The following is a 21,897-nucleotide window of genomic DNA, read 5'->3' as shown; positions in this document are numbered from 1 at the left end:
AGCGCCATGTACGCCGTCGTAAGTCCTAATCCGACCCGTCATATCTATGCGCCTGATTCTTAGAATCAGTTACGCATAGATATCCATTAGATCCGTCAGGCGTAAGTCTTACGCCGTCGGATCTTAACTGTATTGACGTCCTTGCGGCGTACTTTGGAGCAATGCACACTGGGAAATTCCACAGACGGCGCATGCGCCGTTCCGCAAAAACGTCAATCACGTCGGGTCACAGTAGTTTTACATAAAACACGCCCCCCTGATCCAGGGGCCGATTTACGCTACGCCGCCGCAAACTAACGGAGCAAGTGCTTTGAGAATACATGCACTTGCCCGTCCAAGTTGCGGCGGCGTAGCGTAAATCGGATACGTTACGCCGCTGGATGAGAATCTGGCCCTTAGTCTCCACAGCTTGGCGCTCCATTTAGCGAGGGTGGGACAGAGTAGAGAGCCAGTGACTGACAGTCACCAGCTCTATGCTAAGGAACTCAGAGAACCGAGCGATTGGTGGTGATTAAGCACTCGGTTCTCATTGTTAAAGACGCTATGAGACTTATGCTTCATCCACCTAGGCAAGTATGATTCTACATTAAAACAAGTCCATACTACTCTCTTAATTACCCTGTACAGGGTTGTTGCATTTTTTTTTCTTACGAAATGCAGAATTCTTCTAGGACAGCTCAGTGACAGATATCTAGACATTGTACCCAGGCTTTTAATCAGCCCCTGGTTCCTCCTAGGCAAAGGTCACATGACCACATTGCGACCCACGCAGTGCACTTACAAGTTGGGGCACTGTATTAATGGGGTTGTAAAGGTAAAAAAAAATCCCTAAATATCTTCCTTTACCTTAGTGCAGTCCTCCTTCACTTACCTCATCCTTCCATTTTGCTTTTAAATGTCCTTATTTCTTCTGAGAAATCCTCACTTCCTGTTCTTCTGTCTGTAACTCCACACAGTAATGTGAGGCTTTCTCCCTGGTATGGAGAAAGCCTTGTGAGGGGGCGAGCAGGAGCATCAGGACACTCTACTTTGCAGCTAGAGAAAGGAGCTGTGTGTTAGTGGGCGTCCTGACACTCCTGCTCGCCCCCTCCCCCCTCAAGAGGCTTTCACACCAGGGAGAAAGCCTCACATTACTGTGTGGAGTTACAGACAGAAGAACAGGAAGTGAGGATTTCTCAGAAGAAATAAAGACATTTTAAAGCAAAACCAAAGATGAGGTAAGTGAAGGAGGACTGCACTAAGGTAAAGGAAGATATTTAGGGGGGAAAATAAATTACCTTTACAACCAATTTAAGTAAGCACAAAGCTAAAGTATCAGTACATTCCTGATGGGCACTATTTACATCCCACAGCCTGTCAGGGAGATCACATGAAGGGAGACGGGAAGACCGATAAAGAGGCTGCACAGAAGGGAGGGTGGGTGGCAGAGTCATGCAGATACAGGGCTTGAATACAAGTCACTCTGGCCTGAAGATTGAATTACCGCTTAGTACCTGCACAGACTGGAACCAGGAAAAGCTTGTTTGAGAGGCATTTTCATGCTTGTTAAGTAAACATAAATGTAATTATTTTGATGTCCAATGCCTGACCACATGAACCATCATGGAGGTTTTGTGAGATAGAAGCCAAGTCTGACTTCTACAGGAAACATTAGCAGTTTAAATCTCTGCTTCTCATTTTATCATCATATTCTCAGCTTGAATTGCCCAGAGTGGTAACAGCTATAATTTAATGCAACATTCAGATTTATCCATTTCTGTGAGAAACAGACAGGGTGGTCAGGGTGTGGAGAGGAAGAGCAAAGCAAGGTGTGTTCATTCAGACTGTGTTCAGGGTGAGAAGAGGAGGAATGATGCAGGGTATGGGGTCAAGGTGTGAAGAGGAGGAACGATGCAGGGTATGTGGTAAAGGAGAGAACAGGAGGAATGATGCAGGGTATGTGGTAAAGGAGAGAACAGGAGGAATGATGCAGGGTATGTGGTAAAGGAGAGAACAGGAGGAATGATGCAGGGTATGTGGTAAAGGAGAGAACAGGAGGAATGATGCAGGGTATGTGTTCAGGGTGAGAACAGGAGGAATGATGCAGGGTATGTGGTAAAGGAGAGAACAGGAGGAATGATGCAGGGTATGTGGTAAAGGAGAGAACAGGAGGAATGATGCAGGGAATGTGGTAAAGGAGAGAACAGGAGGAATGATGCAGGGTATGTGGTAAAGGAGAGAACAGGAGGAATGATGCAGGGTATGTGGTAAAGGAGAGAACAGGAGGAATGATGCAGGGAATGTGGTAAAGGAGAGAACAGGAGGAATGATGCAGGGTATGTGGTAAAGGAGAGAACAGGAGGAATGATGCAGGGTATGTGTTCAGGGTGAGAACAGGAGGAAAAAACGCAGGGCATGAGGTCAAGGTGTGAAGAGGAGGAATGATGCAGGGCATGTGGTCAGGGCGAGAGGAGGAATGATGCCGGGTATGTGGTGAGGGTGTACGGAGGAGGAGCAATGCAAGGTGTGTCCAGACTGAGTGAGGAGGAATGCAAGTCTGTGCAAACTGTGTGGTCAGGGTGTGCAAAGGAGGGATGGAGGCAGTGTTCAGACTCTGTGGTTAGGCCGTAGGAGCAATGCAAGGTGTGTGGTCAGGGTATAGCAGGGAGGAGCAATGCAAGGCGTGTTCTGACATTGTGGTCAGAGTGATGCAGGGTGTGTGGTCAGAATGTAGAGTGAAGAAGCGATGCAGGGTGTGTGTGTGGTTGGGATGTGAAGAGGAGGAGCTGTGTAGGGTGTATGTTCGGGAATTGGAGAGGAGAAGTGATGCAGGGTGTGTGTGGTTGGGGTGTGAAGAGGAGGAGCTGTGTAGGGTGTATGGTCGGGAATTGGAGAGAGGTGATGCCGGGTGTGAGGTCAGGGTGTGAAGAGATGAAGTGATGTCAGGTCTGTTCAGACTGAGAAGAGGAGGACTGATGCAAAGTGTGGTCAGGGTATAGAGAAGAGACGAAGCGATCCAAGGTGTGTTCAGACTGTGTGGTCAAGGTGTGAGGAGGAGCAATAGAGTTGGAAATGCACGTTCTGCTCCTCTCCTGCACACTGACTGTCATCCTGTTATTTGCACATTTTTCTTTTCGGGGTACAAAATGTAGAACAAGACAGGAAGAGGTGCAATCTCAGTCTGTGGTGTGTCACCAGATGCAAATATCATACTTAAATCTTATAACATGACTAATAATCACTGATTATCATACTGCATACATGAAGTGGCATCTTTTATATGTGCGCGGTATAATATATACATCTCTGGTGTATATACAAACACACATATATCATACAGACATATAGGCGGCTCTCTATATGTCACAGCAGGAATGCGAGGCTAACATCCCCAACAAAGCATGACAGACACATAAAGACAGTGTGGAGATAGAAGCTGCAAAGCATGCTGGGATGACTCACAGAGCTCCATACCAAACTGAGAATGTCTGTTCAAATCCTCCGTCGTACCCAGCCTCCCAGGTCACATTGGCCGTGTTCATGGACACCACAACTCGCACATTGGAAGGGGCGTGCGGGCTGGTACCTACACAGACAGGAAAGCAATATGACATAGCGACAAGTGTTCAGTTCAATACAAACATGAAATTGGAGATGTCACCATGCACAGGACACAGGTAAGATATCAGATGTCACCATACACAGGACACAGGTGGAATGTCAGATGTCACCATACACAGGACACAGGTAAGATATCAGATGTCACCATACACAGGACACAGGTGGAATGTCAGATGTCACCATACACAGGACACAGGTGGAATGTCAGATGTCACCATACACAGGACACAGGTGGAATGTCAGATCTCACCACACACAGGTGGGATGTCAGACAGATTTAGGGAAGTGTTCGGTCAGCTGCACCCCCCCCCCCCCACATACATTTTAGCTGCCCACCCTCCTCTCAGAGTACATCGACTGATCCATGAGCGAGTCTGATTGATGTAAGAGGGCAATCTTATGGGGGCAATAGATAAGTAGGGATGCAACCAAAGATTATTTTCATAATCTATTCTTTTTCCGAATTATTGTTTTGATGAATCGGATAATTTATTCTTAAATATCTGTATGCAGTAGTAAATATAAATAACCAACTACAGTGGAACCTCGGATTGCGAGTAACGCGGTTAACAAGCATATCGCAATACGAGCAATTATTTTTTATAAATCGTGACTCGGTTTGAGAGGGTTGTCTCGCAAAACGAGCACGATTCAGGCAAAAGTAGTTTGCAGTACCGCTTTTGGCCTGAGGTTCGCCGGTTCTGCAAAAAGCACAAAAAAACGATTTGTTTGTATCACTGGTCAGGATGGGGATGAAAAAAAACCCAGAAAATTAGCCCGTTTATAGTACCAAAAAAAAAAAAAGCAGATAATTGCGACATTAAGGGGTTAATTTATACTGTGAAACTGTGAAAGTAATAATATATATTACTTATATCATCCATATAATAAATACACCCAGAGGTAGGATATACAGTATGGGCATTATATCTAGGAGTCAGACATTAAGCTATATGAAGGGGGATGGGAGAGATAAATCTTGTAGTAGTACTGAAAGCTGAGACTCGTTTCTTTAATGGATATGATCATTTTAAATATAATGCACAATACTGGTAAAAGTTTGCTTTAAAATGTAATTGTAATGCCTTCTCCATTACCTCCAGTCTATCACCTCCAGCTTCTCTGGGTTTAGATGCTGATTTTTCCTGCACAGACTGTCAAGTGATTTTTTTTTTTTTTAACATTAATGTTATATTTACCTGCTCTGTGTAATGGTTTTGCACAGAGCAGCCCTGATTCTCCTCTTCTGGGGTCCCCTAGAGGCACTTCTGGAGCATGTAGTCCTGGGCAGGAAGTGAGTGGTTCTAAAAGCAGAAGTTTTTTTTTTTTTACTCTGCCTTCAGAGTTCTCCAATAGCAAGCTGCAATGTATAGTATAGCGTGCCCCTATAGCAGTGTTTCTAAATTCCAGTCCTCAGGCCCCCCCCAACAGGTCAGGTTTTCAGGATTTCCCTCAGATAAAAAGGCTGTGGTGATTACTAAGGCAGTGAAACTGATCAAATCACCTGTGCAAAATAATGGAAATCCTGAAAACCTGACCTGTTGGGGGGGCCTGAGGACTGGAATTGAGAAACACTGCCCTATAGCAAGGTAAAAAAAAAAAAATTCAGTCTGACACCCGCAACACCGATCTCGGTAAAGAGTCTCTCACAGAGACTCTTTACCACGTGATCAGCCGTGTCCAATCACGGCTGATCACAATTTAAACAGGAAAAGCTGGTAATCGGCTTTTCCTCACTCGCGTCTGTCAGACGCGAGTAGAGGAGAGCCGATCGGCTGCTCCTGTGACAGGGGGGGTTTGTGCTGATCGATTATCAGCACAGCCCCCCCGAGGATGCCCACTGGACCACCAGGGATGCAAAAAAAAAAAAAAAAGGTATGCCACCCTAGACCACCAGGGATGACAGTGACACAAAAAATGGATGCCAATCAGTGCCCACAATGGGCATCACTGATTGGCAGGCATTGTTTGGCACTGATTGGCATCCATTAGTACAACACATACGATAGTGCCCATCTATGCCGCCCATCCATGCCGCCTATCTGTGCCCCCTATCCAAGCCTATCAGTGCCCAACCGTGCCGCCCATCAGTGCAGCATATTAGTGCCCAATGCCACTACATCAGTGCCACCTCATCTGTGCCCATCAGTGCAGTACCATCAGTGAAGGAGAAAACGTACTTATTTACAATGTTTTATAACAGAAACAAAAAAAGATGTTTTTTTCTTCGAAATTTTAAGTCATTTTTAATTTTTTTTGCAGAAAATAAAATATCCTAGAGGCGATCAAATACCACCAAAAGAAAGCTCTATGTTTGGGTACAAAATTATAAAAATTTAGTTTGGGTACAGTGTAGCATGACCGCGCAATTGTCATTCAAAGTGCAACAGCGATGAAAGCTAAAAAGTGCCCAGTATGGAAGTGGTTAAACAAATAATGCATTCTGTATGCAGGCTAACTAACTAAATGATTATGAAAATGGCTGTCAACTATTTTCATAATCGATTAGTTGTTTCGGCCCTGAATATAAAAGGGCATCTGAGAAAGTAAGGGTGCACTCCACTACGCATTTGCATTCCAAAGCAAATGATTTGGGTGTACAGGTGCCAACCAAAAGGGCAATAGGCCTATAGCTGGCACACAAAGAGGGGTCTTTATCAGGCTTTGGGATCAAGGTAAGAAAGAATCTCTGCAGATCTAGTTGGGAAAGGACTTGTAGTATTCATACGGCAAGCCATCCGGACCAGGGGCTTTATGAGATGGAATAGTTTTAATAGGCAGCTGGATTTCTTCCTCAGTAATGGGTGCATTAAGGGAGGAAAGGGACGAAGATTGAAGTGGGGAGACCCCGCTCTGCTCCAAATATTGATGCACACGATCCAGTAGATCGCGAGAAGGAGGATCATGAGGTATTCCAGGATTATTGTACAGCTCAGTATAAAATTCCTCAAAGGAGTGAATATCATCTTGTGGGTGAGACAATAAGCAACCTGATCTACTCTTAATTTGATGCAGGGTTGACATATGGGTATGATCACACAATTTCCTAGCCTTCTTACCCTTATCGTAATATAGCTGCCTTAGCCTAACCAACGCTTTTCCCACTTGACCTAGGGCCAGGTCTTTAGGAGACCTGCATAAGAGAACAATCTTTTTAAGCAGGGATAAAGATGGGGAAGTTTGCAATTGGTGCTCAGGGCCCTTAAGCCCCCTTTCAATTTGAAGCCTAGTAGTTCGAACATCCTTTTTCATGGCCGAGGAAAGAGCAAGGCATTGACCCCGGAGGACAGCTTTATGGGCTTCCCAGAGAATGGGGAGAGATAGGTCAGGGGTATCGTTTTCAACAAAATACAATTTTAAAGTGGTTTCCATTTCTGCTCTAGAGGGAGGGATGCTGGAGGAGGAAGGTATTCAATGGCCATCGGCTGGGCCTATGATTGGGGGGCACCTAAGGCCAATGTAAGCAAAATAAGGGCATGATCCGACCAGGAAATGGGAAGTGTCTGTGCAGACTGGGTGATTCGGAGAGTAGAATTATTAACAAAGAAGTAGTCTATGCATGAGTGTGTGCAATGAGGGGCAGAGTAGCCTGAGATTTTACCTTCGAAGAAGCTGGGCAAACAATTGTCAGCAGAAGAGCACCTGCATTCATTCAGATGCAGCCCCAGCTGTCAGAGTACAATAGCTAGAGCAGGTGATTTGTTAATCTGCGCTGTTTAGAGCGGACAGGGAAATCTGTTAGATATATATATATATTTTTTTTAGTCTGTAGGCTAAACAAAATCTATTAATGTATGGCCAGCTTTACACATGCTTGGTGACATACCAACCATGTCTGGTGACACGTGACAACTCATTCATGTCTGGTAATATCTCCACTGTGTCACTGCGTTGTCTGTTAACAACAGACATTCTATCTAAGCCTAATGACTTCTGGCTTGTGTTTGGCAACATCTGATATGCACCCTGTGGTGACATTCAATATCCTATCTGTGACATTTGATATTCTAGTGTGCCTAGTGACATCTGACATACAGTACAGACCAAAAGTTTGGACACACCTTCTCATTCAAAGAGTTTTCTTTATTTTCATGACTATGAAAATTGTAGATTCACACTGAAGGCATCAAAACTATGAATGAACATATGTGGAATTATACATAACAAAAAGTGTGTAACAACTGAAAATATATTTCATATTCTAGGTTCTTCAAAGTAGCCACCTTTTGCAGCAGACACATCTCTAGAACTGTGAGGCCTTGTACAGACGATCGGACATGTCTGCTGGGAGGTTTTGGTCTGATGTGTGTACATACCATCAGACCAAAATCCCAGCGGACAGAATGCGGTGACGTAGACGACACCGACGTTCTGACACTGAAGGTCAATGCTTCCACGCATGCGTCGAATCAATTCAATGCATGCGCGGGATTTCGGGCCAGCGGACATGTCCGATGAGTTGTACTAACCATCGGACATGTCCGACGGACAGGCTTGCAGCGGACATGTTTCTTAGCATGCTAAGAAACTTTTGTCCGCTGGAAACCTGTCCGCTAGGCCAGGAATCCAGTCCGCTAGGCCGTACACACGGTCGGACATGTCCGCGGAAACTGGTCCGCGGACCAGTTTCAGAGTTTCAGCAGACATGTTCGGTCGTGTGTACGAGGCCTCAAGAGGAGACTGTGTGAATCAGGCCTTCATGGTACAATATCTGCTAGGAAACCACTGCTAAAGAAAGGCAACAAGCAGAAGAGACTTGTTTGGGCTAAAGAACACAAGGAATGGACATTAGACCAGTGGAAATCTGTGCTTTGGCCTGATGAGTCCAAACTTGAGATCTTTGGTTCCCCCGTGTCTTTGTGCGACGCAGAAAAGGTTAACGAGGAGGAGGTGTGATGGGGGGGGGGGGGTTTGCTGGGGACACTGTTGGGGATTTAAACAAAATTGAAGGCATACTGAACCAGCATGGCTACCACAGCATCTTGCAGCGGCATGCTATTTCATCCGGTTTGCGTTTAGTTGGACCATCATTTATTTTTCAACAGGATAATGAGGACAATGACCCCAAACACACCTCCAGGCTGTGTAAAGGCTATTTGACCAAGAAGGAGAGTGATGGGGTGCTGCGCCAGGTGACTACCTCTTGAAGCTCATCAAGAGAATGCCAAGAGTGTGCCAAGCAGTAATCAAAGCAAAAGGTGGCTACTTTGAAGAACCTAGAATATGAAATATATTTTCAGTTGTTTCACACTTTTTTGTTATGTATAATTCCACATGTGTTAATTCATAACTTTGATGCCTTCAGTATGAATCTACAATTTTCATAGTCCTGAAAATAAAGAAAACTTTGAATGAGAAGGTGTCCAAACTTTTGGTCTGTACTGTATCACCTGTGTCCAGTGACATCCTGTTCTGCTGGCATCTGACAACCTATCTATAACATCTGATATGCCACCTGTGGCGAAATTCAATATCCTACCTACCTGTGCCCAGTGACACCTGATAGTCTATTTATGCCTGGTGTCATGAGATAGCTCATCTGTTTAGGTTGGCACTGCACTCAAGTCTGGAAGGCATCTTACACCCACATATGGTGACATACCACCTGTGCCTGGGTTACATCTTACCTCTCTCTGGTTTGATCCCACCTCTGTCTACTATCTGATATCCCATCTGCATCTTGTAACATCTTATTTATAGTGGCACCCTGCTCATTTCTATAGAGCTCTAACATTCCACCCATATCTGGTGACACCTGAAGTATCACCCGTGTCTGGTGCACACAACCCCAACGTTGTCTGGTGACATTTGGTGCCCACGTGCCACTTTACCCAACTGGTACATTCTGATCTTTATAGTGGCTCTGATTTCCACAAAAATTTGATGAAGTGAAGCCATGTTCTTTGAACAGAATCCAGCAGCTGCATAATAAGAATCTCTTATTCTTCCTCAATGTGCACAGATCTAGTTTATCTTGACTTACCAATAACAGTGAGGTGTGCACTGGCAGTGATACTTGTCACAACATTGCTGGCAACACATTCCCATTCTCCGTGATCTTCCTTACTGAGTGACCGGAACTGCAGGGAGCCACTAGGCAGCACGCTGTGTTTACTGGACGAGGGTCTTCCCACCTACAAGACAGAAAAAATTAAACCACATTATTTCACCTCTCCTGTGACCTTAAGTAAACACCATCCTTGGCGCATAGCGCCACCCTGGGGGACAAAGTATAGAGTAACCTCAGGATACAGAATATAGCACAACCATGTGACATGGTATAGTTCAACCTCAGAACACAGACTATACCTCAACCTGGGGAAAGATAATACACCGCAATCCTGGCACAGAGAATATACTGCCACTCCAGAAAAAAAGGTATACCACAACTAAGAGACACAGAAAATGGCACAACTGCGCAAGTAAATATACTGAGACCCAGAGTATACTGCAACCCTGGTATACAAAGTGTAGCTCAACCCCAGAGCAGAACGTGTATCACAACCGAGACAAAGTATAGCACAAAGGGCATAACACAACCCTGTGACACTGATCAGCACAACCCCAAAACAGAGTATACTTCAACCCTCTGGCCCAGCATAGTGCAAACCCAATACAAAGAGTATAATCCCCCTTGGCACAGAATATTGCAATCCTGACACACAGAATAAACTGCAACCCCGGACACAGCATAGCACATGGGACAGAATATATGGCAGCCCAAGGATTTGGAGTATATTGCAATCCCAGGACAGGGTGTGCCACAGCATACAGCACAACCCCACGGCACCGCATACAGCACAACCCCACGGCACCGCATACAGCACAACCCCACGGCACCGCATACAGCACAACCCCACGGCACCGCATACAGCACAACCCCACGGCACCGCATACAGCACAACCCCACGGCACCGCATACAGCACAACCCCACGGCACCGCATACAGCACAACCCCACGGCACCGCATACAGCACAACCCCACATACAGCACAACCCCACGGCACCACATACAGCACAACCCCACATACAGCACCACCCCACATACAGCACCACCCCACGGCACCGCATACAGCACCACCCCACGGCACCGCATACAGCACCACCCCACGGCACCGCATACAGCACCACCCCACGGCACCGCATACAGCACCACCCCACGGCACCGCATACAGCACCACCCCACGGCACCGCATACAGCACCACCCCACGGCACCGCATACAGCACCACCCCACGGCACCGCATACAGCACCACCCCACGGCACAGCATACAGCACCACCCCACGGCACAGCATACAGCACCACCCCACGGCACAGCATACAGCACCACCCCACGGCACAGCATACAGCACCACCCCACGGCACAGCATACAGCACCACCCCACGGCACAGCATACAGCACCACCCCACGGCACCGCATACAGCACCACCCCACGGCACCGCATACAGCACCACCCCACGGCACCGCATACAGCACCACCCCACGGCACCGCATACAGCACCACCCCACGGCACCGCATACAGCACCACCCCACGGCACCGCATACAGCACCACCCCACGGCACCGCATACAGCACCACCCCACGGCACCGCATACAGCACCACCCCACGGCACCGCATACAGCACCACCCCACCACACTGCATACAGCTGGCGCATACAGCACCACCCCACGACACCGCCTACAGCTGGCGCATACAGCTCCACCCCACGACACCGCATACAGCTCCACCCCACGGCAGAGTATAGCACTACCCCCAATACTAATTACAACAGACTAGTATGCTTTTCCTGGCTATCATTTTTATCCAAAGAGAATTTCCAGAAAACCAATCCACACTGAGCTACGATAAACATAAATAAAAATGTATAATTTTTACACCTCATTGTGGATGACTTTTGTGGTCTGAACTTTTGTGTGAATGAAAACCCCTAAGGAGTGCTACAGAAGGCAATAAAAAAAAAGAAATGAAAAAAAGGAAGAGGTGCTCCCCCTCGAATGTAGGCAATTATCAATTATAAGAAAAATGAACAATGTACAAGCTCTGAAGAAAAACAGAACCAGACTGCAGGACACCTAATCTCGCCCCCACCTTCCTGAAACCAATGACACTGCCTGGTATTAAATGAAAATCGCTTTGCTGTGGGGAATGTGAATTCCAGCAAGAGAGGAGATGAAGATCTTGTGGATATACGATGGAGGGCGAGAGGTTTGTTATGCACCTTCCAATGATATCTGGGTCACACAATGCTGCATGGAAGGAAGTAGCGGGCAGCCCCGTCACTGTTCCAGTTTATGGAATTCCCGTTACTGGTCTCAGAGGATGGAACGCAGAAGAGGCTTGCAGTGTGCTGGTATCTGGGGTGGAAAATGCAGAGGAATGGGGCAAGCAAATATATGATAGCAGCATGCAGAAGATATTCAGTGACACTTCTATCTGCGCTTTACAGTTCTGTGAACTCCAGAAACAAGAAGAAGTGGAGAGTTGCTGGATATGCTACCCATGAAGATACAGAGCTTAGCGAAGATCTGCACCAAATCTGATGGCCTCAAATTCTAACCTCAACCATTATATCTGAATTCAGCACCACCAGCTATTAGACCCCTTTCACACTGGGGTGCTTTTCAGGCGTTATAGCGCTAAAAATAGCGATTGAAAAGTGCCTCTCATGCCTCTCAGTATATTTACTTGCGCTTACAAAAAAAAAAAAAAAAGTCCAGCAAGCAGCATTTTTGGGGTCGCGCGGAAGCGGTGTATACCCCGCTCCCAAAACACCCTGCCCATTGAAATGAATGGGAAGAGCCTGCAAAGAGCTTCGGCATGGCAGCAACACGGGCACTTTTAACCCTTTCTTTGGCCGTTAAAACTAGCTGTGCTTAAACGCTAATGACCACTCCACCACGGTGTGAAAGTAATCTTAAGCTTGTGTTTGTCCTAAATATAGGTAACTGTCTTTTACTGTCACATCTGACTTTCCACACCATCCCCCACATAACTCCTTTTCCATCACACGTGCATGTAATTTGTTTTTGAAATGCTACCCCAATAATGACCCATCTTCCCAGAACAATAACTTCTCTCAAGAACAATGCTTCACATATTCAGATCTCTCCATAGAACAATGCTACTCCTACCCTGAAGCATCTCCAGAACAATGTTCCGCCCACCCAAACCCTGCTCCAGAACAATGTTCCGCCCACCCAAACCCTGCTCCAGAACAATGCTACGCCTACCCAAACCCTGCTCCAGAGCAATGTTCCGCCCACCCAAACCCTGCTCCAGAGCAATGCTACGCCCACCCAAACCCTGCTCCAGAGCAATGTTCCGCCTACCCAAACTCTGCTCCAGAGCAATGTTCCGCCTACCCAAACCCTGCTCCAGAGCAATGTTACGCCTACCCAAACCCTGCTCCAGAGCAATGCTACGCCTACCCAAACCCTGCTCCAGAGCAATGCTACGCCTACCCAAACCCTGCTCCAGAGCAATGCTACGCCTACCCAAACCCTGCTCCAGAGCAATGCTACGCCCACCCAAACCCTGCTCCAGAGCAATGCTACGCCCACCCAAACCCTGCTCCAGAGCAATGCTACTCCCACCCAAAACAATTCTTCCTCTACCCAGACTCTGTTCCACAACAATGTTCCGCCTACCCAAACCCTGCTCCAGAGCAATGTTCCGCCTACCCAAACCCTGCTCCAGAGCAATGTTCCGCCTACCCAAACCCTGCTCCAGAGCAATGTTCCGCCTACCCAAACCCTGCTCCAGAGCAATGCTCCGCCTACCCAAACCCTGCTCCAGAGCAATGCTCCGCCTACCCAAACCCTGCTCCAGAGCAATGCTCCGCCTACCCAAACCCTGCTCCAGGGTAATGTTACGCCTACCCAAACCCTGCTCCAGGGCAATGCTACGCCTACCCAAACCCTGCTCCAGAGCAATGCTACGCCTACCCAAACCCCACTCAAAACTATTTTTCCTCTACCCAGACTCTGTTCCACAACAATGTTCCACCTGTCCACACTCTGCTCATCCAGACCCTTCTCCAAAATAATTCTCTGCCTACGTAGACCCATCTCTTACAGAGCAGAGTCTGTTAGTCCACATACCTTTCTCCATGTGATAGAGGGGAAGGGGTCTCCAGCAGCAGCACAAGGAATCAGCAGCTCCCTCCCAGCCTCCTGTCTATACTCCCAGCCGGGCAGCACCGTGAAATAGGGCGGGTCCTAGGAGAATGAAAAATGTGGGGAACAAAATAAGAGACAAATACATCAGGAAAGATGCTGTAAATAGACATAAAAAAAAAAAAGAAGGCGTACAGGAAAGTAGGCAAGAAACTACAACAACCATAAGGGCTTCAACAGGCCGAGGGGTTAATTAGTGGAGATTTGTAGGTAAGTGGACGGAGGGACTGGGTGTAGCCACTGGAAAGTACGAATACATAATTTATGCCTCAAAGATGCTTATAATGGTGAGGAGACTGGGATATTACACATTAGGAAGGCAGACATTTGCTGCTGCTCTCCATTCCAGGAATCTCTCTAATGGAAAACAATCTGCTACATTTCACCTCTCAACAATCAGAAAGCTTTCTATAAAATTTCCCACCCACCTAGAATTCACAAATACAATCTGCAATCAGTGCCCTAATAGGCCCATTATGGGGCCCCCTATCTATGTGCTAAATCAGGGGTCTCCAAACTTTTCAACACGAGGGCCGCATTGTAAATTTTAAAAGTATTCGGGGGCCGAAAAAAAATCAGTTATGTATAAAATATCAGCGGTCTCCTCACCAGTGCCCCCATCAGCAGTGCCCCATCAGAAGTGACTCCATGTCCCCATCAGCAGTGACCCCATGTCCCCATCAGCGGTGTCCCCATCACCATTGCTGATGGGAACACCACTGATGGGCACACCAATGATGGGGACAACGGTGTCCCCATCATCGCTGATGAGGACACCGCTGATGGGGACACCGGTGTCCCCATCAGCAGTGTCCCCATCAGCAGTGACAATATCAACGGTTTCCCCATCAACGGTGTCCCCATCAGTGTCCCCATCAGCAGTGACCCCATGTCCCCATCAGCGGTGTCCCCATCAGCAGTGACCCCATGTCCCCATCAGCGTTGTCCCCATCAGCGGTGTACCCATTAGCGTTGTCCCCATCAGCAGTGACCCCATGTCCCCATCAGCGGTGTCCCCATCAGCAGTGTCCCCATCAACGGTGTCCCCATCAGCAGTGACCCCATGTCCCCATCAGCGGTGTCCCCATCAGCAGTGTCCCCATCAACGGTGTCCCCATCAACGGTGTCCCCATCAGCGGTGTCCCCATCAGCGGTGTCCCCATCAGCGGTGTCCCCATCAGCGGTGTCCCCATCAACGGTGTCCCCATCAACGGTGTCCCCATCAGTGTCCCCATCAGCGGTGTCCCCATCAACGGTGTCCCCATCAGCGGTGTCCCCATCAGCGGTGTCCCCATCAACGGTGTCCCCATCAGTGTCCCCATCAGCAGTGACCCCATGTCCCCATCAGCGGTGTCCCCATCAGCAGTGTCCCCATCAGCGGTGTCCCCATCAGCGGTGTCCCCATCAGCGGTGTCCCCATCAGCAGTGTCCCCATCAACGGTGTCCCCATCAACGGTGTCCCCATCAGCAGTGTCCCCATCAGCAGTGTCCCCATCAACGGTGTCCCCATCAACGGTGTCCCCATCAGCGGTGTCCCCATCAACGGTGTCCCCATCAACGGTGTCCCCATCAGCGGTGTCCCCATCAGCGGTGTCCCCATCAGCGGTGTCCCCATCAGCGGTGTCCCCATCAACGGTGTCCCCATCAGTGTCCCCATCAGCAGTGACCCCATGTCCCCATCAGCGGTGTCCCCATCAGCAGTGTCCCCATCAGCAGTGTCCCCATCAGCAGTGTCCCCATCAGCAGTGTCCCCATCAGCAGTGTCCCCATCAGCAGTGTCCCCATCAGCAGTGTCCCCATCAGCGGTGTCCCCATCAGCGGTGTCCCCATCAGCAGTGTCCCCATCAGCGGTGTCCCCATCAGCAGTGTCCCCATCAGCAGTGTCCCCATCAGCAGTGTCCCCATCAGCAGTGTCCCCATCAGTGTCCCCATCAGTGTCCCCATCAGCAGTGACCCCATGTCCCCATCAGCGGTGTCCCCATCAGCGGTGTCCCCATCAGTGGTGTCCCCATCAGTGGTGTCCCCATCAGCGGTAAAACCCCATGTCCCCATCAGCGGTGTCCCCATCAGCAGTGACCCCATCAGCGGAGTCCCCATCAGCGGAGTCCCCATCAGCAGCATCCCCATCATTGCTGATAGGGACACTGCTGAGGGGCACACCAATGACGGGGACTCTGATGATGGGGACACCGCTGATGGAGACACCGGTGTCCCCATCATCGCTGATGGGGACACCATGATGGGGACACCTGTGTCCCCATCAGAGGTGTCCCCATCAGCAGTGTCCCCAGCAATGTTCCCTTCAGCACAGCAATGTAGCAATGTAGCAATCTCCCCTGTAGTGTGCTTATCAGCATTGTGCAACACAATAACATTGTCAGCCTCTTACCTCCATACTAGCTGATTGCAGCTCTTCTGCAGCTCCCGTCTCCGAGGTGCAACACCTCCCCTTTTCCCGCCCGCTGTTTGAAGTTATAATCCCTCTACGAGTGACATCATATGCGCGGCACCTCCCCTCTTCCCGCCCACTGTTTGAAGCTACAGTTCCTCCACGAGTGACGTCCAGGTGCGGCACTTCCAAACTTCGTTTGAACTAACGATCCTTCCACGAGTGTAGCAGCGGGCGGGAAGAGGGGAGGTGCCGCACCTGTGATGTCACTCGTGAAGGGATCATAACTTGATACAGCGGCGGGAAGAGGGGAGGTGCCAAGCCTCGGTGGTCCCAGGCAGCAGCCAATGAAAAAAAACGGCGCTGCTTGTCTAGTTAAAAAAAAAAATGGTGTGGTAGCATGGGCAGCTTTGTTTACACAGCGGGCCGGATAAAACACACAAGCGGGCCGGATGTGGCCCGCGGGCCGGGGTTTGGAGACCCCTGTGCTAAATGATTGGGCGGAAGGTGACCGCTTTAAATGCACCTGCATACAAACATAAAAGTCAGGATACTGCCAATCTAACTACAGGAATCTTAGGCACTAAACCAACATGAGTGAGATCACCCACCTACTCTACTTACCTTCAGCAGCAGCCGTGCAGGAGGGGACTGGCCCATGGTCCCCAGTGCATTGTAAGGCACACAGGTGTAAGTGCCCAGCAACTCCTCCGTTGCCTCCTCAATGTGAATAGATCCATCATCCAACATTTTCCAACCTGACACCTGAAAATATGAGAACAAGAAACAGGTTATTCTTCAAGAGCGATAGTCCCGTGCACCCCAACTCCGAACAGAAATGTGCACACAGCAAAAAGAGAAAAATTACAGACGCTCAATCGCTTTATAACCAATGATGTGGGACCAGTCCCAGTATTCCGATAGCAAATGGGGCCAATGAAATCTATTTCTAATATTGTGTGGCATTACTTCTGAAAGAGCTGCTGGATTGTTTTCAGGCTCTCCTACCCTTCCTAAAGGTGACCCACCCTGTACCCATACACACTCACTGACAAACATACTTGAATATCGACAAGACAGACTTCGGTGTTCCTTTCTTTATTGGCTATTTATTGGTGAGAGTGGTATAGGGGTACAGGATACCCCAAAACAGCAGAAAAAAATCCCTCCACACAACAAACTTTTTAAAGCGCTCTTCAGGCCGGGACGGGCTAGTATCTTTCTGATCTGTCACGGGTCAGCTGTAGGACTCTTTGGGCCTCTGCCATGGGCCAGTGTAGATTCAGACCACCCAAATGGGCATCTAACTTTCCGTTTCTTCGGCATTTGCCACAGACCTGCTTAGGACATTAGACCAAGACAGGCAGCTAGCAGAACAAAGCCTCTTCTTGGCGTTGGCTTCCTTCTCCAAGTAAAAGGTCTAGGGGGCCAAAGGCTGAACCTCTTTAGAGCTGCACCCTCCCCAGGCAACTTGGGAAGGGAGGATTGGACCCTGCTACACGCATATCCTCACCAGGCAAAGCCAGGAAGAGAAGGATCCTTCTAGAAGGTCTCTCCAAATATTTTCCTATTCCCCAGCCCACATCACTGGAATGAATCCCTGTGTGATTGGCCAGGGTAAAATAAATATTCATAACCCAATACACTGTGGGGGTCGGTTTACTAAAGGCAAATCAACTGTGCACTTTGCAAAGTGCAGTTGCTCCAGAGCTTAGTAAAAGAGAATGAAGCTCTGCCGACTTCCATCATTCAATCACGTGCAAGCAAAATGCGTTTTTTTTTTCCCTTGCATGTGATTGGGTATTCACCTAATTTACTAAGCTCTGGAGCAACTGCACCTGCAGAGGGCAACTGCACTTTACAAAGCACACAGTCCATTTGCCTTTAGTAAATTAACCCCTGTATCTCCTCACTCTGTCTACACTCAACAGAAGCAGGCAGAACAATGTCCTTGGCTTAGGAGACACCTAATGAACCCAAATAACATAAATACAGTTTAGGCTGACTGCAACCCACTGGCAAACACTATGGGCTAGATTCAGAAACAAATGCCTATCTTTAGGCGGGCGTAGCGTATCTCATATACGCTACACCGCCGTAACTTTGAGAGGCAAGTCCCGTATTCAGAAAGAACTTGCGCCCGAAGTTATGGCGGCGTAGCGTATATGGGCCGGCATAAGCCCGCCTAATTCAAAATAGGCTGGTAGGGGGCGTGTTGTATGCTAAGTAATCGTGACCCCACGTAATTGACGTTACTAATGAACGGCGCATGCGCCGTCCGTGAAAGTATCCCAGTGCGCATGGTCCAAATTACGCGGCAAATAGTCATTGCTTTAGACGTGAACGTAACTTACGCACAGCCCTATTCGCGTACGACTTGCGCAAACGATGCAATGACGCTGGCCCGACGTCCATACTTAACATTGACTACGACTCATATAGCAGGGGTAACTTTACGCCGGAAAAATCCGAACGTAAACGACGTAAATCAATGCCCCAGGCGGACATACGTTTCTGAATCAGCGTATCTATCTCATTTGCATATTCTATGCGGAAATCTACGGAAGCGCCCCTAGCGGTCAGCGTAATTATGCACCCTAAGATACGTCGGCATAGGAGACTTACGCCGCTCGTATCTAGGCAACATTGAGGCGTATCTGATTCTATGAATCAGGCCCTGAGATGCGACAACCCGAATTCGGAGTTACGATTGCGTGTCTGGAGATACGCCAACGTAACTCCTTTCTGAATCCGGGCCTATATTTTGATAGAGACAAGCTGCTCACTAATATTCACTATTTATTGCTATGCAGGTCCCAATGTTGGTACTCCCAGATTGTGGTAGAAATATGCTGTTTAGAGAAACCATGGAACGTTTTGTTACAGTTACAAATGTATGCAACAGAGATATGTGCACCCAGGGCCCCTGAGATTTATACTACCAGCAACATCATGGGCATTGGAGCTGGTTCTTCCAGGCATGCCATTAATAACTCAGTGGGTGGGTGTTGTGAAGTGAGAGAAAGGACGGGATGGGCCCCCCCCCACACTCTCCCTGGATGATCAAAGTACCAGCTGCCCATCAACCACCAAATCACCAGCCAGTCATTTGAACCACAAAGGACACCTGACCAAAAGTAGTGCAGGACAAGATGAACGGGGAACTCCGACCGCAATACACATTACCAACCTTATCCATCTTCAGGGGTCGGCCATCTTTATTCCACTTCACATGGGTGACAGGCGGCACAGCGTCCACAGGGCAGCGGATTTGACCATGAATACCGACCGGAACATAGATGACAGGTGGCATGTTGATTACTCGTGCAGGATCTGTTAAGACGATAGATGAGCTATATCACTCAACAGACACATTATCCCATTTATCACAGGCTCTGCCCACTAGACACCGCTCTGTGTCACATTTTATTTAGCCATCTGGAAACTTGAGACCCCCCCCCCCCCCCCCAAGAGTCTCAGGTCTTGGGCGAAGACAATGACTTCCACTTTAAAGTTGCGTGTGCTGGTTTAGATAAAGCCCCATCCCTACCCTCCACCCAGACTCTGCACTCACACTGGATGGTGAGGTATGCCGATGCTGATGGAGAACGTCCAAGGCTGTTGCTAGGCACACAGGTATACTTCCCAGCATCCTCTGGTTTGACTCGGAATATGATGAGGGTCCCATCGATGAGGATCCGGACCCTCATCTTCAGGTCACTGTCACAGGAGAGAAAACACAACACACGTTAGTACTGCACAGTCAGATGAGGCTGCTATTCATCCCTTTTACATAACACACTACACACTCTACTGTATATACACACACACACACACACACACACTTATAGCCGCATTCAGTAAGACTTAATGCGCGCCGTCGTATATTTAAGTGTATTCTGGAAACCAGATACGCTTAAATTTGGCCAAGATACGACCGGCGTAAGTCTCCTACGCCGTCGTATCTTATGTGCATATTTACTCTGGCCGCTAGGGGCGTGTACGTGGATTTACGCGTTGAATATGCACATGACCTAGATACGCCGATTCACGAACGTACTTTGGCCCGATACGCTGTTTACGTAAGGCGTTTTTCAGGCGTAAAGATAAACCACCAAAAAGATGGCGCAACCCATGCAAGGTATGGACGACGGAACAGCCGTCGTATTTTACGTTGTTTAGCGTAAGCGTACATGAATGGGGCTGGGCGTAGGTTACGTTCACGTCGAAAGCATTGAGCAAACGTCGTTACGTAGGGAGTATTTGCAACGTGATTATGAGCATGCGCGCGCATGCGCCGTACCAACGGCCCTCATTTACATGGGGTCATGGTTAATTTAAATGAAGCCCGCCCACTACATGCCTACTTTGAATTAGGCGGGGTTACGCCGGGCCATTTGCGCTACGCTGACGTAACTTAGGGAGCAAGTGCTTTGTGAATACAGTATTTGCCTCACTATGTTACGTCGGCGTAGCGCAAATGGGATGCGCTACGCCGGCATAAAGATATGCCGCCATACGTGAATCTGCCCATTTGTGTTTAAATGAGCTGCTCCTCTTTGTTTACGTGACATGTTCACTGGAGCACAAGTTCGGAGTTTCTGAAAGATGAGCTCAGAGGACTCCCAAGCACATCTCTAGTCTGGACTCCCATTAAGATCTGTTTTTAAAAGTGGTTCTAAAGGCTACAGGTTTTTTTATCTTCATGCATTCTATGCATGAAGGTAAAAAGCCTTGTGTGCAGCAGCCCCCCTAATACTTACATGAGCTCCCTCCGATCCAGAGATGTTCATGATAGCCTCGGCTGTCCCGGGACTATCCCTCCTTATTGGCCGAGACAGCAGCGGGAGCCCATTGGCTTCATTCAGCCAGTTGGGTAATGAGGAGAGAGCAGGTGGGGGGGCCGAAACTCGGCTCTATGTGTCTTATGAACACATAGAGCATTGGCCTGGGAGCGAGCATTCAGTCATGCCCCCAGGGCTAGAAGCTTTCCCTGGGGGCACTCCTAGAGGAGGGGAGGAGCCAGGAGCGCCAGCGGGGGACCCAAAAAGTAGAGGATCAGAGCTGCTCACCACAGAACAGGTAAGTATAACATGTTTGTTATTTAAAAAATAAATAAAAATAAAGCTTTAATACAACTTTAACAATCCCAAACTGGAGCTGAATGGTGCTTGAAGGGAAGATTTTGACTGTCTGAATCTCCTTTGCCTCTGAAGCCTGATCTGCATTCAAATTGCATTTCAGGGGCTATGTTCAGGCGGGGAGAAAGCGATGCGATGCCTTCTCACCGACCTGTTTTAACCCCATTTTTGCTGACAGACGCACCCCAACTGCATGCATTGCACACAGTTGGAAGGAATTTATGCAGCTTGCCAATGGACTGGAATGTGGAGCGTTGGGTGGGCTTGCTGCCTGCTGACCGTTACAAGTTGAGCCAACTTTTCCATGGGCACAAAGTAAAGCATCACAGCTGCAGCATGTAAACTTCCCCGTCCGCTGCCTATTGCAGCTTAAGAGGCCCCCCCCCCCCCCTCAAAAATGCAAGTCTTAATGGGCCTATAAGCTTCAAGAAAGCTGTTTGAAGCTTGCCAAAACTTTTGCAAAACCTGGATGAAAGCTTCATTAAAGCTTGCAGTTCACACTGTTAGAAAGCGTCCTATGCTGCAGTGTTCTTTTTAAAAAAGATGCCCATTTCTACCTTATTTCACAGCGCCGCTCACGTCACTCC

At 48.4% G+C, this 21,897-nt stretch overlaps 1 protein-coding gene across 3 annotated transcripts in view; it reads right to left on the bottom strand.

The window, feature by feature from the left end:
• The window catches only part of IGSF9B (immunoglobulin superfamily member 9B), a 100,585-nt gene that overhangs the window by 41,156 nt on the left and 37,532 nt on the right, over nucleotides 1-21,897 (bottom strand). For 2 of the 3 annotated variants that reach the window (XM_040326252.1, XM_040326255.1), the window contains exons 7-12: nucleotides 19,744-19,889; nucleotides 19,360-19,502; nucleotides 16,794-16,934; nucleotides 13,706-13,822; nucleotides 9,584-9,734; nucleotides 3,442-3,565 (exon numbers count right to left, since the gene is read on the bottom strand). In XM_040326252.1, coding sequence (XP_040182186.1) covers nucleotides 3,442-3,565; nucleotides 9,584-9,734; nucleotides 13,706-13,822; nucleotides 16,794-16,934; nucleotides 19,360-19,502; nucleotides 19,744-19,889 — 822 coding nt within the window. The remainder of the gene's footprint in view (nucleotides 1-3,441; nucleotides 3,566-9,583; nucleotides 9,735-13,705; nucleotides 13,823-16,793; nucleotides 16,935-19,359; nucleotides 19,503-19,743; nucleotides 19,890-21,897) is intronic. The other variant, XM_040326254.1, reaches the window with a different exon arrangement.

The sequence above is a fragment of the Rana temporaria genome, chromosome 10 (genome assembly GCF_905171775.1).
Source record: "Rana temporaria chromosome 10, aRanTem1.1, whole genome shotgun sequence".
In the NCBI taxonomy this organism is placed as follows: domain Eukaryota; kingdom Metazoa; phylum Chordata; class Amphibia; order Anura; family Ranidae; genus Rana; species Rana temporaria.
This window is presented reverse-complemented; position numbering and strand designations above follow the sequence as displayed.